The sequence below is a fragment of the Crocodylus siamensis genome, chromosome 4 (assembly GCF_052110815.1).
Source record: "Crocodylus siamensis isolate JL-2025a chromosome 4, ASM5211081v1, whole genome shotgun sequence".
NCBI lineage: Eukaryota > Metazoa > Chordata > Crocodylia > Crocodylidae > Crocodylus > Crocodylus siamensis.
The window spans coordinates 181,372,965-181,389,556 of NC_143398.1; the positions used below are offsets into that span (position 1 = coordinate 181,372,965).

At 40.8% G+C, this 16,592-nt stretch overlaps 1 protein-coding gene across 13 annotated transcripts in view; it reads left to right on the plus strand.

Annotated features, from left to right (window-relative positions):
* The window catches only part of PCNT (pericentrin), a 137,358-nt gene that overhangs the window by 64,133 nt on the left and 56,633 nt on the right, over nt 1-16,592 (plus strand). For 9 of the 13 annotated variants that reach the window (XM_090045068.1, XM_090045073.1, XM_090045070.1 and 6 more), the window contains 7 exons: nt 1,458-1,601; nt 5,245-5,396; nt 6,805-7,019; nt 8,604-8,812; nt 9,702-9,864; nt 12,746-12,889; nt 14,766-14,801. In XM_090045068.1, the coding sequence (XP_089901194.1) occupies nt 1,458-1,601; nt 5,245-5,396; nt 6,805-7,019; nt 8,604-8,812; nt 9,702-9,864; nt 12,746-12,889; nt 14,766-14,801 (1,063 nt within the window). The remainder of the gene's footprint in view (nt 1-1,457; nt 1,602-5,244; nt 5,397-6,804; nt 7,020-8,603; nt 8,813-9,701; nt 9,865-12,745; nt 12,890-14,765; nt 14,802-16,592) is intronic. The other 4 variants (XM_090045071.1, XM_090045081.1, XM_090045075.1 and 1 more) reach the window with 2 other exon arrangements.

The following is a 16,592-nucleotide window of genomic DNA, read 5'->3' on the forward strand; positions in this document are numbered from 1 at the left end:
GACATGTTTTTTATTAAGTATTTTTCATGTACTTCGCAATTTTGGGAACAATACTGAGTTGGAGAACAATCTGAGCAATACTGAAAAAATAAACTAAGTAGTAAGGCTGCCATTTTGTCTTTTAACACCTATATTTGTGGTTGGGTTTTAGGCATTTTACAGAGATCAATATTTTAATCTGACATACGTGCATAAAATGCTATAAACTGTAAAATGTTCTTAAGGATTAAATGTTAATCTTGGCTTTGATTCATTATTCTTATGTATATGTTACAACCACAATATTTCTATTAAGAGGGTTCTGTTCATTCTATTCATTTTAGTATTTGAAACAATGAAAAGAAGTTCTTTGATTCCTCAGGAGGAACATCCTTTGAAATAGATTTGAGAGTATCGTTTGATTATAACTGAATTTCCACAGCCTTCTATTCTATTTGATGACAGCTTGGTATATGTTTATACCAAATTCTCAGTTCTGTGTATGTGAGATTCTAAACTAGTTTGCAGATAGACTAAATACAATACCATCAGTAGTGTCTTTCAGAATTGGCTATCTCAAAAGAAGAAGCTTTAAAAATATCAGTTATAATTAAGTTCTTTCAAATATATTTCAACTGAAGCTTCATTGGTTGGGATAGGTTTAATGTTGAGACCTGAGTTTAAAAGAAGTTTGTGGTTTGGGTTTTTTTTAATACATGTCAGTTTTCAGTAGGTGTTTCCTTGTAACTGCTTCTATAAAATCCCTGACTTGGTGATCTACAAAAATGATACTATTAAAATGGTATGGGTAAATCTCCCAGTATGTTTACAACACGGGCGGGCAATTATTTGGGCAGAGGGCCTCTTACTGAGTTTCAGCAAGCCATCAAGGGCCGCATGACGGGAAGCTCAAGGCAGATTAATATTAATTTTCCAAATTTTTTAGGGGCCCTGCAGGCCAGATGGAATGGCCTGGCGGGCTGCATTTTGCCCACCTCTGGTTTACAACATTGCGACATCATTCCCAATATTGTTGCTAGAAGGCACTGTCTGGTATTGACACAGCTGTATGACATTAGCAAATCTAATCCCTTATAGTTTTTCTGGAAGTGCTGTGTTCTTGACCAGGTAATCTTTAAGGAGTAGTAGTAAGGACACTTTTTTTTAAACAATTGAAGTTACAAGCATCTGCTCTTCTTGCTGGCTTTGTGGCATGCCCACCTGTACTCTTTTAATGCTGTTACCATGTCTTGCATCTTAACAGAGAACTTGATGAAGTATTTATGCTTTTGAGAATACAAAGTTACATAAGTTTGTTGAGAACAGTACAGGAAATGTCTTTTTGGCATCTCCAAAGAGTCCCTTCATCATCTTGAATGCTCTTCAGAGTGATATAGTTCTTGTTAAACTGGAATTGTATTTGTATAAATTAGTTATTTGTGGTTTGTCGTTCTTTTTACAAATGTCTTTTTATACAGGAGGAATTTGAAGCTGAAAAGAAGGCTGCCTTGAATAACAAAGATATGCTGGTACAAGAAGCAGAAGAGGCACGGGTCCTTTGCCAAAAAGAGAGAGAGGCATTATCAGTACAGCTCCAAGAAAAGACTAATAAAATAATCCAGGTAAATTTGAAAATGTTTAGATTTAGATTTTAATTGTCCTTTTGTTGCCTTATGTTTTAAAACTAGCTTTCCATATTTGTATGTATGGATAGGGTCTGTCACTCTATTATATACTGATGGGTTTATTTTAACTGGTTCTCAAGGTATTGTGGGCTGCTGCTGTTAGTATGCTATGAGGAATGTTTTCTCCAGCCACTGAAGTACGGTGCTCTGGTTCAGTGTGGCCATGACTTCTGTAAAAATGAATTTGTAATCCCGGTTATTTTTAGTGACTTTTAAAAATCTCTTTAGATTATATTATAGTTAATGATATTCTGGCATCTGGTGAAATATAACAAGAATCTCACAAAAAACAAACACAAGAGTGTTTGCATGGAAGTAAGGGCTATAGGAATATTGGCTACAAAGGACTAACTCAGGATCATAATAAACTCTAATTTATTGCATGGCATGTGAAGTTACCAATAAAATCTGAAAGGCAAACTTTGAGTTATGAGAGGTACTAACGACCTGAACACACACACATATGCATACTTGCACACGCAATTGCTGCTGTAGTAGTGTAGCACTGACGTTGGTTTATCCCTGTCCAGGGCGCTGGAGTCTGCTGTTAATGGTCAGCTTCCTCCAAGGTGATGTCTTCTCCAGAAGAGGGTTGCCTACTTGTCCTCCTGTCTCAATAGGTTGGGTGCTGGATGAGGGGGGCATCACTGAGGGTCATGCTTCACTGGCTTTTATCCCTTTCTGGCAGACTTCTGTGATCCCCCAGCATCATCTTGGCTGTCTAATTTGGAGGTTGCTTTCCCACGTGGTTCTTGACAGTTGTCAGTCACAGTCATTGGGGGTTGCAACTGATTGATGTAATTTTGGGAGTCTACCCTTGACCAGATTGACTCAATGGCTGTGTCCTTGCAGGTTCCAGGTTGCTTGATTAGCTTAAAATGGCTTGTAGAGTAGAGTTTTGTAATTGTAAGTTCCTGTGGCTAGGCTATTGTCAGTTAACAGCCAGAAGCTCTTGCTTTGTCATTCAATTATCTACTGATTCATCCATAATCGCATTCTATGCGGGGGGACGGGGACCAGCCCAATACAGCAATACAATTCCAGTGCAGTCTTATGATAATTATTTTTGGTAATACAAGGTATGACTTACTCTAAAAAATACACTTGTTAAAAGGTATAAAACATAAAATACAGAATACCAGGTCAAAGATGAGACAGGTAAAATATAAAAGGCACTGTGAGAAAGGTATAAAAATGCAGTGTGAGGTAGTGAGGATCAAAGGCCACTGGGGACAGTAAGTGAGTTAGGTTAGATGTAGCCACATAGACTGATTTAGCATAAAACTTTAGAAAGATATGGGAAGTTTGCTTTGGGAAATAGGTCTTAATCAAAAGGGGATTGTATTCACCAGGATATATTTACAGTCATGCTTTCAATGTACCTTGGCTTGTCTTGTATCTTACAGGCTTTGCTTTGGAGTGGGTGATGTAGTTCTTTTGTTTTATTTAGTGACACTTGGCTCAACTAATGTGTAGATGTAGTTTGCGGGTTTCTTCTACAGAAAGCCACTTCAGCTTTCTGGCTTGCTCCAAGTCTTGCCACACTCATGCAATGCATGTGCTAGGTCTCTGCCAATACTTAGAAGGAAAAAGAAATGCACAGAAGGTGGGGGTGCTGGCAAGAAGAGGCTTCTGTTATATCAGTGTCCAGAAGGGCAATGTACAAAGGGGGTTCCCTGTTACACGGAAAGGAGTGTGACAATACATATGTGTGTGGGGGGGGGAGGGTCAGCGGCTGGTGAGTATTGTGCTAAGTTTGTTCTTTTAAAATTGCTTACTTTACTGCCCTCTGTTTCTTGTAGGCAAGATGCATGAGGTTTAGGATGGATTTAGATGCATCGGGGGAGCCCTTGGCAAATAAGATTTTATGAATTTTTTGAGGGGTATAATGGAAGAAGGTTCATACCCCCTTCATCTGCCTTTATCGGGGAATATCAAGGCTGCTGTCTTGAATCTTAAAATCATTGTCTGCTATGTATTCTGTATTCTTTTTTTAGCTCATGTTGCAAATTTTCCTTGGTAGCTTTGCAGTCAGTGTAGTAAAAGGCATCCATTTGACACTGTAAGTTGTGAAAGGACTGTGAGTGAGGTCTGAATCTCAAACTTCAGTAACATTATGAAACCAAAACACTGGCTGCTTAGACTTTGTAGTAATCCTTTTGTTTCTGTGCATTGAAAGGAAGCATGTGTGGCAATCTTAAGCAGTTGCCATGGTAGTTATCCACACCTGTTCATGGGATAGGGGAAGGCAGACATGCATAGTCAGGGACCATGGATCCAAGCCTAATTTATAGATTAACCATGGTCATTTGGAAGACTCCTGCAGAGAAGCTTTCAGCTTGGGATGATTTAGTTGGAGATGGTCCTGCTTTGAGCAGAAGGGTGGACTTAGATAACCTCTTGAAGTCCCTTCTAACCCTAATTCTCTATGATTCTAAATATAATCAAGACCCCTTCCCTTTTCTCCCTAAACCCGAAACTTTAGAAGACAGTAGCAGGCTGTGTATGTTGAGGTGCCTAAATTGCCCAATTAAGTGCAATGTAAATTATTTGGTTTGTAAGTTTGTTTTATTTGGTTTAAAAGTGAAACTTGGATGTCAGGATTAGAAATGAAAAAGGATGAAATACAAGTTTAATTGTGGTACTGCTTTCTAATGATTCAGGAAATACCAGGTTTTATTCTAATCTTGTGGATGAAAATGTAGAAATAGTATTTCAGAACGTTCCTGCTATAAAACTTGTTTTTCTGGCTGGAAAGTAACTTCAAGAACTTCCTTTACTGAAAAAGATGTGTTAGTATTTCATGCTGTTCATGCAGTGTTTAATGAATAATCTGGCAGAATATTGGCAGAGTAATGGAATACCTTTTTCTTGCCCTCCCCCAGTTCAGTTAAGTACTTGATTTGCATTGATGCAGAGTTGTTGCCATAGTTATATTCTGTTCAGGTGATCAGCTGGAACATTATTAATGCAGATAATGTTCTAGATTCTGTGTGGAGTTGAAAAAAATGCTGTTTGTTTTATAAAGAACGTAGTGAAGTGAACTGAGCAAAGAAGAAATGATGTTTTATAGACAAAAAGGTTTTCATGCCTAAAGAATGGAAGATGGTTGGATGAGATATATTCTGGTTGAATCGTTTCACTTTTGAAGATTGTGCACTTCACCAGATAACTCTGCCACAGCATTAATTTCTGTACTTGAAGCATGAATGGAGAAAAACAAATGCAAAAGTTAATTGAAGAGCGACATTCGGATGTTTTGCATAAAATCTTGCCAACATTTACTTCAGTGTCCTGGGACTATGCATGTACATGTAATGGTGTCTTTAAAAAACAAACTAGAAATGGAAAAAAGAAAAACTACCACTTTTTAGTCTTTTTGAACTCCTTTTGATTCCAGTGGTATTGGACGCTTGGGTTCCACTTACAATCTCCAGAGTTGTTTGTGACTTAATAGATTGCTACTTTCTGTTAGTTTTTTGTAAATTGTGATGCAGTATAAGCTCACTTGTAAAATGTTACTTGTTTGGTGAAAATGACTGGCTTTCTGTCTCTTACATCATTGTTACATTTCCCATAGTTAGAAAAAAAGGTGCAGTCTTTGAGTAATGAGACTGAGGAAACTAACTCTGAGCTGGAGACTCTCCTACGGCGGCGGGACAGAGAGAACCAGGAAGGAGAGAACTTAGTAGCTATGCTGAGATCTGATATTGACCTATCCCAGAATGAAAGGTTAGTACATCTTGGGACATATAGTGAGTAGTGTTTTTATATCTGGGTTTTCATAAAAGAAAAGCAACTATGTCAAATTAAACTAAACATAGGGAAATGACAATATTGCCATTCTCTTTTAAACATATCCAGGCATTTATACTGTGCTAAGCTATTTAACTTGCCCAGGGTAATGTGAGCAGCCATTTGCTGAATTCTGTTGATTTGTATGTTAAAGGCACTGCTTGCTTTCCATATTAAAGGTAGCTCATGCTTTACCTGACAACTCCTTAAGCTGTATGCATGTTGTGCACTAAACAGTCTGCTGCATGCTTCAAGGTTCCTTATCAAGACCACTTGGGCCTCTGCTCTTACAGCTCTCCTATGGCAACGAAATCCTTGTCTCTGCCAGCAGTTACTTCACCCCTGCAGAAGAGAGAAGGGCTTCTGCCAACAGCTGACTGATGTACTTGCAGGATTAGCTGACCGTTGGGATATTGGCCAGTTTCCTGATTGCCAAATAAACCTATGTGGCTTAGACTATCTTATTTTTTTCTGCCAAAATGTTAGTCTTGGGAACCTTGAAAATGTCAACTGGCATCCTGCCACCAATTTTGTTAGCTGTGATATTAATACTTTATAGACATACAGATCAGCTCAGTTTGAAAAGAAAAAGTTAAGGTTTTTCTGGCTGTATGTGGAGGAGCAATATAGATTCTTACCATTTACAGTTTACATCTGGTTACACTGAAGTATTCTTAGGACCTTGTAGAGAAGTCATTGGTGATTAATGTAAGAATAAGTGTACTGTATGTTATGGTAAGCCTTGGAAACACCGTACAGCTTCTGTACATTTACATTTCAGTAGAAAGTGTCAAACAGTTGATTTCTTTTGACATTTACAAACACATGGTGTTGGTAATAACTGTGCATCAGTACAGGTGAGTTTAATTTAGGTTCCTAAACTTAGTATAAGTAATGTTTGAAAGTTGCTGGAATTTGTTTTTATGCTTATACTTTCTTAATTTTAATTTGCCAGATTTTGAAGTTGTTTTGAGTTATTGCCCTATAAAGCATTGACTGTGACTCTTAGAAACATTATACAGTGTAGCTCACAACTATCTTATGATGTCTCAAGTAGCACCACAGTGTATAAACATCTAAACAGCTATTTCACATTTGAAAGCTTGTGACACACATGGTCAAATTGGGCTGTATAGGCTTTGACTGTGGCTACCCTTAGGAAAATATTTTGTATTTCTGCAATTCACATGACTTTTTGTTGGTAAACCTCAGAACGTGACAGAATACATGCAGTGACACTATCTTTCAATCCTGCAAAGAGGCCTTGAATTTAACTTGTTAGAACATGACCCTTTGAGCATAACTAATGCAAGCACGTTCTATTTTGCAATATATTGTATTTTAGGCAAAAAATGCAAGACTCCTACCAGCGACTTTTGAAATCATTTATGGAAACAGTAAAAGCCATAATAGCCACAGAAGACCTTATTTGTAAGAAGATTGGTATCTGCCTTGATGACAGTCTGGCATCTGGAGATTCTAGAGAAAGCCGTAGTCTGATGGAAGAAATGGGATTCATGCAGCACTTCAAAACTAAAGAGAAGCATGACATGGAAAAGAGTGAGTATCAACTTGATAATAGAACATTGGAGGTGTGGGGTTTTTTTTTTTCTCTTAAAGCTGCTGTTCTATAATGTTGCTAAAGCTGTACTTATAGATATATTGCATGACAGTGCATTCGTATTTATCCAGTGGGGTTCTCCACAGTTAAGATGGAGTTTTCCAATGTTCTCCTAATTAAATTGTCTTTCTGTGATGATCCACGTTATGGCCATGTATGGCTGGACAGGTCCTTTTATATGTAATATAAGTAGTGCTTCTCAGCTTCTTTATAGAACATGAGCATTGTTCTAGAGTAGCATAACCAGCCAGCCTGAATCATGACAATGAATGGCTAAACAGTTCTTGCACTGGGACATGGATCTGTGTGTATGTATACATATATGTATATAGCACAGGGTGGGCAATTATTTGGGCTGGAGGGCCACTTAGGGATACTTGGTGAATTGTTGAGGGCTGGATCATCACTCACCCCCCGCTTGCTCACCAAAACTCCCTAAGTGGCTCTGCCTTGGTACTCAGCCCTGTACTGTCACCGCCCAGCAATCCCAGCCCTGACCTTAAGGTCTCCATGGAGACCAGCATGGGATCCCTGTGGTCAGAGTGTGGTCAGGTGGATGGGATGGGGTCAGGTAGATGGGATGGGGCAATGGGTGGATTGGGAGCTGCATCTGGGAGTGGGATGGTTGGGCAAGGCCAGGGCTAGGGCCAAGATCTTGTAGCAGTGACAGCATGGGGCCAGGGCCTGGGGCAGAGCCACAGTCTGTTTCTGGCATGTCTCTGCCTGTGGAACTGCAAGGATGTGTGGGCAGTGGATCATGGGTCTACACCAGACCTCAGCCCCAACTCACCCTAAGATCCTGACCCTGTCCATCCCACTCTTGGCTGCTGCTCCCTGGCCACACGTGGCCCTATTGGATATGTCCAGCCGAGCGCATCCTGCCCACGTAGGTTCCAGGCCAGTCTCTGTGGAGACCCTGCCTGCCCGGTCCAGTGACCCTGGTGGTGGGTGTGGGGTGGATGAACCGGGATGCCTATGCAGTGGAGTTGGGTGAGGTGGTGGCAGCCAGAAGAAGCCGTCTGGCTGCCACACTGCCCCAACTCTGCTGTGTGCCTAGATGCAGTCGGCTGCATGTACCACAGCTTGGGCTGCCCTCTACTTCTCATCTGGGTAGGACTGAGGGACCTGCTTTGAGCCAGATAAAAATCCCTTGGTGGGCTGGATCCAGCCTGCAGGCTATATTTTGCCCACCCCTGATATGACAGCATGAAGTACTATAGATAGGCTGCCTGCATCTTAAGATTGTTTATTTTTACTTGGTCCAAATTCATTACTGGTATAACTGTTGTTGTTGGGGATCTTCAAGTGGTTTTATGCCATTCAAAAATATCTTCAAATCCTTGTGGAGGAGTATGTCAGGATTTAATCATTAAAGAATATATTTGTATTGATGTGTTCAGCATATTGACTCAGACTCAAGCAATATCACTGTTTGAGTAACACCAAACTGTTGTGTAATGAATGGCTAGTTCTAGAATAATTTGAGTAAGTTTGTTTCTAATTAACCAAATTATTTTTGATAGGTGAGCTGTTTGATGTGACTCTTACAGAACACAACCAGGTGTCTGCAGTAACTGATGAGGGGTCTGAACTGAGCCAGTATTTATGTGAAAGCATTTTTGCGAACCCAGATCTTGCCTTTGAAAATGAAGAAATGATCCCGAAATTTTGTCACCGTTTGCGCACTGCTGTCGAAAAGCTTCTGGAGTTAGTTACAGAATCAACTAAACAAGTAAGACCAGATCACACACACCTGCCTTAACACACAGCTATAAGCCTTTCTAACTCTGGTGTAAAATTCCTTTTTGATACCAAATGAAGCCATGAGTCTGACTCTGAATGAGAAGCACAGTCCTCTAGCCAGGAATTTGAGTTATTTAATTCCCATCAAGAGTTTGTAAAAATCCATACCTTTGGTTGTGGCTAACACCCAATGCTTCTGAGGAAGGCAAAACAAAACACTCCAGACACCACTAGCAAACAGTAACAGGGAAAATTCCTTCCTGGCCCCATGTGGGAACCAGCAAAGCTCAGAAGTATGGGATATCCCCATTCCACTCTGTACTGCAGAGCAAGCCTACTCTGCAGTTCCAAGCAAGCCTATAAGCATTTTAGTGATGACATATTGAGAATTTTATACTGAGTTAAGCAATACACAGAAAAGTGCTCACTTTGACTTCATCAGAAGCAGCGGCAAAACTAATTTTACTGAGAACAGAATCAAGTCATAAGATACTGGATCGTATAGAAATATGGTGTTTTAAAGCTTCAAAGTTGGTAGGCTACAAAAGTACTAAAACACCAAGTGCTGTAGTAAAATCTGTTAAGAATACATAGCAGACCTCTTTGTAATTTGGTGCTGGGGTCATCTGATCCCAGCAGTCTTTCCTGCCCAAGTGGAGTGGGGGCTAGACCCAATGATCTGTAAGGTCCCTTTCAGCCCCTAACAACTATGAAATTATAATTACTGCTGTAATACTTACTGTGATAGGAGTATTTGGATAAATACATTCACACATTAAGAGCTTAAGAAGTTTCCCAAGTTTCCTTTTATCAGACCTCACAGTATTATTATAGTTATTGTGTGTTCTGGATCTTACAATATAGTTTTTATTTTTAAGTTGGAGAAGACTCATGAAATTCACGCTCAGTTTGAGGAAGAATTTAGCCGTAGAAATCAGGAAACTGCCCAGGTGGTTGGTCAGCACCAGGAACTAATGGAGTATCTAAATGAGGAGAGTGAAGCAAAGAATCAACTGGCACTAAAGCTTCATAAAGCAGAAGGTAAGGAAACAAAACTGATCCTGCATTTTCAGGTATCGTTTGGTTTTCACATGCTTATTTGAAAAAGACTGCTTTGCAAGAGAACTTTATGACTATGAACTTTATGACTGTGAACTTTATGACTATGTGTTATGTTTTCTTTGCTTGCCTTGCCTACTTGTGGATCCATCCTTTTGTATTCCAAATCTCTGAACCACTTAAAACATATTCTCTCTTTTCATAAAGGTGGCGTTTACCTCTTTCCATCAAGATTACACTTGCTGATGTAGAGCAATGTTTGGTCTTGTACTCATGGTGGATAGTCTATGCAAAAAAATGTCAGAACTTAAAGTTATTTTGCCTTCCCACTTAGCTCCAAATGGTTGCTTTATATAACAGAGAAGTGGATATGTTTGGCTTCCTAACTAGCAAAATCCACTGTTATTTGTAGACAGTCCCAACATGACATTAAAAGCAATATTTGATGACAAGGTATGCCAAGGATGCCAAACTTGACCAGCTCCCCTCAACCATCTCCAAATATGTCTGTTTGCATTTAAGCTTCCTCTTTGTGAGCAAAGCCCAGGCTCTTGCTCCAGACATCCTTCTTTGGTGCAGTTCCTTTGTTTAGTTCCCACTTTGAAAAGCTGAGACCTGTTTCTACTGCTTTGGCCCTGTGCCTTGTGCCATCTCCCCCAGTTTCCATAGTAATGCATAAGCTCTTTCCCAGAACGCCAGCTTTGTGGGTACATTGGTTTAGATTACTCTATCAAAGACATGATACTGATGCATATAACATGTAGATTTAACATAGGTTTCAAGTAGGGATGTAAGTGGTTAAACAACAGTTTTATTTATACTATTTACTGCTTACCATTTACTGTTTAGTGATCTCTGGCAGGAATGGCCTTAGCCTCTCATATCTTCACTGTGCGCCTGTGAAGACATAAGGGCCATTAGCGAGGAGCCATGGGCAGCAGGTGTGGGGCTGTGGGCACAGCCGAGCCACTACAGAGCCATGGCTTTTCTTGACCCCCAGGATCAGGGGCTGGGGCTGTGGATGGAGCTAGTGCTGTAGAGCTCTCCTGTGCCCAGATCTTGCCACCATGGGGAGGGAGGTGCCAGGCAGCAGTGGCAGGGTTTGGGCAGGGAAGTGGGCAACAGAAAATGGGCTCCCTGCATTTCCCACCATGCCATGGCAGCTGGAACAGACAGCGTCGGGACTGAGGGGTTGCTACCAGCGCCTTGTGGCGGGTGCGGCCTCAGGGTGTTCCTGAGGGGCAGTGGTCCAGCAGCCCCAGCCTGGGAGGTCGCTATTGGTAATGCTCCCCCTGGGCTCCCTGCTGTACTGCCCTCCTGCTCCACTGCCCCTCAGGAATGCCTTGGGGCTATGCGTACTGCATGAGGGGCCAGCAGTGCCCCCTCAAACCTGACGTTGCCTACTTCAGCTGCCGTGATGCCTCCTTGGGCTGAGGCAGCCATGTGCTCAGCCCTGCCTCAGGGCTGGGTCAGGCTCCATGCATCCCCAGCACCACGGGCAGGAGGGGGAAGGTTGCAGCATGCCTGACAGAGGCTCACCTGGTGGGACCGGACTGCTCTTACACCCAGGGTGCTGGCGAGTGCCCAGTCCAGCAGCGTGGAGGGGGCTTCCAGGTCCAGGCCATGGCAGCATAAATGCAGCAGGAGGCTGAAGGAGCCCATTGCCTGCCACCTGTTGCCACTGCAGGGACACCAGGCAGATCCACCACGGGGCAGAGAGTCTCGCTACTGTAGCAGGAAGGCCTCAACTGACCCCCTGGTGGGGAGGGAGGGCTGGTACCTCCCTCCCTGTGGCAGTGGGAATTGGGTACAGGAGATGTCCTCAGCCATCTGCAGCCCCAGTCCCTGCCTGTGGGGGCAAGAGGAAGTGCAGATCTGCATCTGGGCAATGCCCCCTAGTGCCTCCGCCACAGCTGCCCGCTAGCAGTCTGGGCCCTTTGCAGCGCCAGGCGCACAGTAAAAACATCAGAGGCTGGGGACCTTCCTGCCAGAGGTCACTAAACTAAATATGTATTATCAGTTAAACAGTTAACTGATAGAATTAGAGGAGGTTAAATGGATAATTTTTTTTAACACAATTTAGATTTCTAGTTTCAATCCAATTATTCTTTCCTTGGTTGCATAAGAAATGCATGGATTCAAGCAGAACAATAAAACACTTTTATACCATTTCTTATCTTACTTTTCTTGCCACTGGAGTTTTCTTCAGAATTGGGTCAGTGTCTCTTGAGAATTTGAATTTCCCTTTCTGGGACTCTGTTCCAGGTAAGACTCCTATTTCAGATCATGTAGTTTGCTCACCACCTTTCTCCTTTAGCCAGATTCCTTTAGCCTGGGCTGATACCCTCCAAAAAGACTACCATTTTTCCTCCTATGGGTCCTACCCTAGGTCACTCCTGAGTCTCTCAGCTTTGTTTCTTTTATGTTCTAATCATGATATTTTTTCTGTTTCCTGACAAACTACAGTCCTTCAAATTTCAGTCCTCTGCAGAGAAGTTGGAAAAAACTTGTTTTCTTCTATTCAGATAACTCACTTAACGTGCCCTCCTATGAAAAATAGCGGTTATCGAAGTTTAATGATCCTTCAGTGTCATTGGTCTGTAAGATATATAACCTGGTTCTGGTAGCAAACTGTGGGTTCCTTCTGAGTTGTGATAAAGTAATTTAATAAAATCAACCACAATTCATAACTTGTACATTGAATGACTCTGCAGATTGTCATATGGGAACTACTTAAAGTCTCTCTCAAGCTGTGGTTTCAACTGAGGCCAAGTCACATTACTTGAACTAAAAGAAAATGTTTGTTCCTCTTGGTCATAGTGAATCCTGCTTTATATAAGAATTGTTTAATGTTTGGTTTAAGGTATTATTGAAGGCTATGTTGCAGAGAAAGCTGCCCTAGAGGAGGCATTGAATCTGAAAGAAGAGTCTGAACGTCGCCTTGTTGTGGAATTGGAGAACCTGCGTGAACGGTTTCAGGAGCTAACTCAGGAACAGGCAATACTTGGTAAGAAGTGAGATTAGCCAGTAAGTCAAAAGAGAGTTTTAGCCACCATTGTAGGAGAAACAGAAATTGATAAGAAAGGTTTTAATAAACTGAGGGGCATTCATATGTTTCACAGTATAGTCACAAATAGGAGGATTGTGGAGAAATTAAGCAGGATAAACTAGAAGCAATGCTGAATGGAAGGGTACTAAATTATAATTAGGTTCCATTTGGTAATTAAAATATTAATGAATTGGTACCATGTAGACAGGAGAGAAAGGAAAGAAGAGTTGAAACTATGACACTAAGTATTTGAAATATAAGGAGATGGTCTGAGACTATCAGAAGCAATTGGGTGCCCCAGATAAATTTATAAAAAGGAAAAATTGCAATAGACATCTGGTGTACTCTTTCCACAGTGAGTCAATGAAGACTGGGGCAAATAATCAAGGCAGGTGACTTAAGTTGAAGGCTTTAATGGTCTAGGCTTCTAAACAACTTAGAGAACAGATTCATGAACAAGAAAAAAGGCAGTACAATTGGAGCCAAAGCCCTTGTAGACTGGCACGTTAATGGTATTGTTAATACAGTAGTATGTTAATGCAGCAGTTCTCAGTCCCCATGAATTCAGTCTGAGAACCTGTCTCTTTCCCTCATCTCTTTTTCACCCTCCCAGTGTCTGCTTCATTCCCCTTCTACTCTTGTCCATCTCCCAACACATAGCATCTGCCCCATGTTTACTGCTACTATTAGCCCTTTGGAATACATCTTACTTTTTTTTTAGAGCTGCTCATAGGCCTGCCATCTATCCCAAACCTGCTGATCATTCATATTAAAAATCTCATAAAGACAGTCTAGCATACCCATGAAGCTCTGCTAAGCACCAAAACCTGAAATCAAGCTTTCCGCTTACTTGCTCCTCCCACATATTCAATTAAAGGTGTGATAGGAACCAGCCACAAAGTAATTACTCATAGTTTGTGTAATAACTTTGTGGTTCATTTCTTGTTTTATCATGCCATTAATTGATTGATCATATGGCCAGGTTAATTGCATCTTAACCAGTTAATCGCGTCTTAAGTGTAACATGTCTGGGGCCTAGGTCTCAGTTATGGCATAAGAGAGCTTGAGGGAAGTTTATTTATATCTCCCCTTGAAGGATGCAATTGTGGAATTCAACTTCTGGTGCTGCTGACATTATTTGCCCCACATAGTTAATTTACAGGTGTTTGAGTTCACCTAGCTGTACCTGATTCTGGGATGAGCAGGTGGATAGTGGATTATGAGGGCAAACCAATGGTATATTCTGTTCCTGGCTGTGATTCCAGGAAGTGAGGAGGAACATATCTTTCTGCCATGTGTGGGATGAGAGAAGAGGTCAAACTGATTCACAGGGGATCACAAAATAATTGAGGCTTTACTTACTAATATTGCATTGTTATATTTCTGTTGTCACGTGACTATGGCACTTGAGTATGTTCCAGTGGAAAGGACACAAGATGGTATCATTACAACATGGTACTGCTATTTTGGGATCTTTCAAGTGCTTTTTGTTGATTAAAAAGCTGGAAAGCTAATTGAAAGTTTTTAGTATTACTGAATTAGAGGCTAAATGAGGTATTAGTATTTAATAAGGACTGGGCTTTGGAGGAAAATGGCAAGAAATGAAGATGAGTCTTTTGTGACAGGCTCTAAATAGCAAACTGCATCTCTAAATCACAAAAGAAAAATATTTAAAAAGTATTCTGGGCAAGAACACACTTGTGTGGTCAGTATCTAATTGGCAATAACGTATCTAAGTTTATCCATATTCTGTTATAATCTCAGTTGTGGTTGGGAGGATGAAATGGTAAAAGTGTTGTATTATATTTGTGCATCTGCATATTTTGAATCACAGGAGTTCCTGATAATTTGGCACAAAGGGACGATTCAGGTTTGTAATGATGTGTATGGTTTTTGATGATAAAACATGGCCTAGATAAATGATTTTGAATTCAATCTAACCAAGAGGAAGAGTGCTTCAAAATTATGCCCAGTAAATCATTAGAAGTATATTAGGGTTAATAATTTTGGCATGTATAAGACATCACTTCCACATTTCAGTGCAAGTCACTAACCAACAGTTAAGAATATTTAATTTGTTATTCAGTATTTAATAATTGAACCATTATGCTGCTATTAATCTTAAATTTCATGATTCAGTTTCATCTAGGTAATTCAGCTTCATTTTCCTTTTGAACAGATTAAAATGTTTCATAAATGTGTTATGATGTTTTGGTGACATAGGATAGTAAAAAAAAATAACAATACACATAAAATACTAGGGGCAGCTCTAAGATTAGAGAGGGAAGACCTTCAGGAAGTGGAAGCAAGGAGATTAGTAGGATAGGAAAAAGACCATGGGAAAGGAGAAGAAAATTATAAGAACTGTTTTTGCTATGAAAGAAAACATGGGGGGAAGTAATAAAGAAGGCAAAATGAATATGGAAGGTAATGCTGGAAAAGATGGAGGAAAAGAGATATTAGGATTCTGGGAGGAAGGAAAATCTAAAGTTAACATAAAAGAAATGTAAAGGATCATTTGATGATATGTATAAATGAAATATCTGAGGCTCTAAACAGTATTAGGAGCAGCAATGGTTAAATTTTGTCAGCTGCTGCTTAAATGTTGGGTTTTTTTCAGTTAGGTGAAGAGGGAGTGTGTGACCAGGTAGTAGTCCAGGTTGTAATGAGGGGCTGTGCTGATCTGCCTTGCCAGTTGCTGTTTTTATCCTGTTGTCCAGTTCCCACGTCTCATATAGATCTCCTATAAACACTGCTTCCTCATTTTTGTCCAGTCACCAGACCCAGTAGGCCTTTGTTCTTAAGCCTCATTATTTTTCCTGATGTAATAAATCAAACTTTTTTTTTTCCCAATGGTACTTTTCCTCTTGTTTGGAATTAATTACTGTTTCTTGTGTTTAGGACACAATCTATACAAATCATACTGCTTTTGAGTTGATTAGTTTTAGATTTTGGATGCTGATGTGCAAAATTAATTTCAGTAGAATGGCTTTGCTAATGAAATCAGCAATAGCTTTTGCTAATGTGTTACTGAAGTGGGTTGCATGACATGGGTTAGCATTAATGAAATATCAGTTTGGTTCTTTACTAACTCACAGAAATGATTTGATGTTCTGTTGGTGTTACTTGAAAATCTGTATTAATAGATTCTGAGAATCGCACACATAGCATAAAAGTAAGAAAAATACCCAAAAAATGGCCAGGCAGAATTCTGTTATTAGGATTGCCTTCAGTACAGAAGTACATAAAAAGTTTTGGCAGTAATTTTTCCATTCCATATAAACTATATTGACCTAAATCAGGGGTTGTCAACTGGGGGTATGTGTACCCCTAGGGTACTTGGAAAGGTCTTTGGGGGTACACGTGGGTGGGGGGGTGGTGAAGTGCACCCTGGGCGTGGCGCCGGCGGCATCTCCACGGTGTGTTCCTACACATTGCCTCTTCCTTGGGGGAAGAGGAGGGGCACGCTGGGTGCTGCCAGTCCCATGCAGCACACTGCAGCGCCTTCCTGCTCCCCACCGCAGCTTATTCTCCTGATTGGCCACCACCCTCAGCCAATAGCCGATAGTGAGGAGGGATCCCTCTGCAGATGGATGTGGGACAGGGGTGCTCGCAGGTGGCCACCCACCACCCCACACTGCTGCTGTTGCATGCTGCTTTT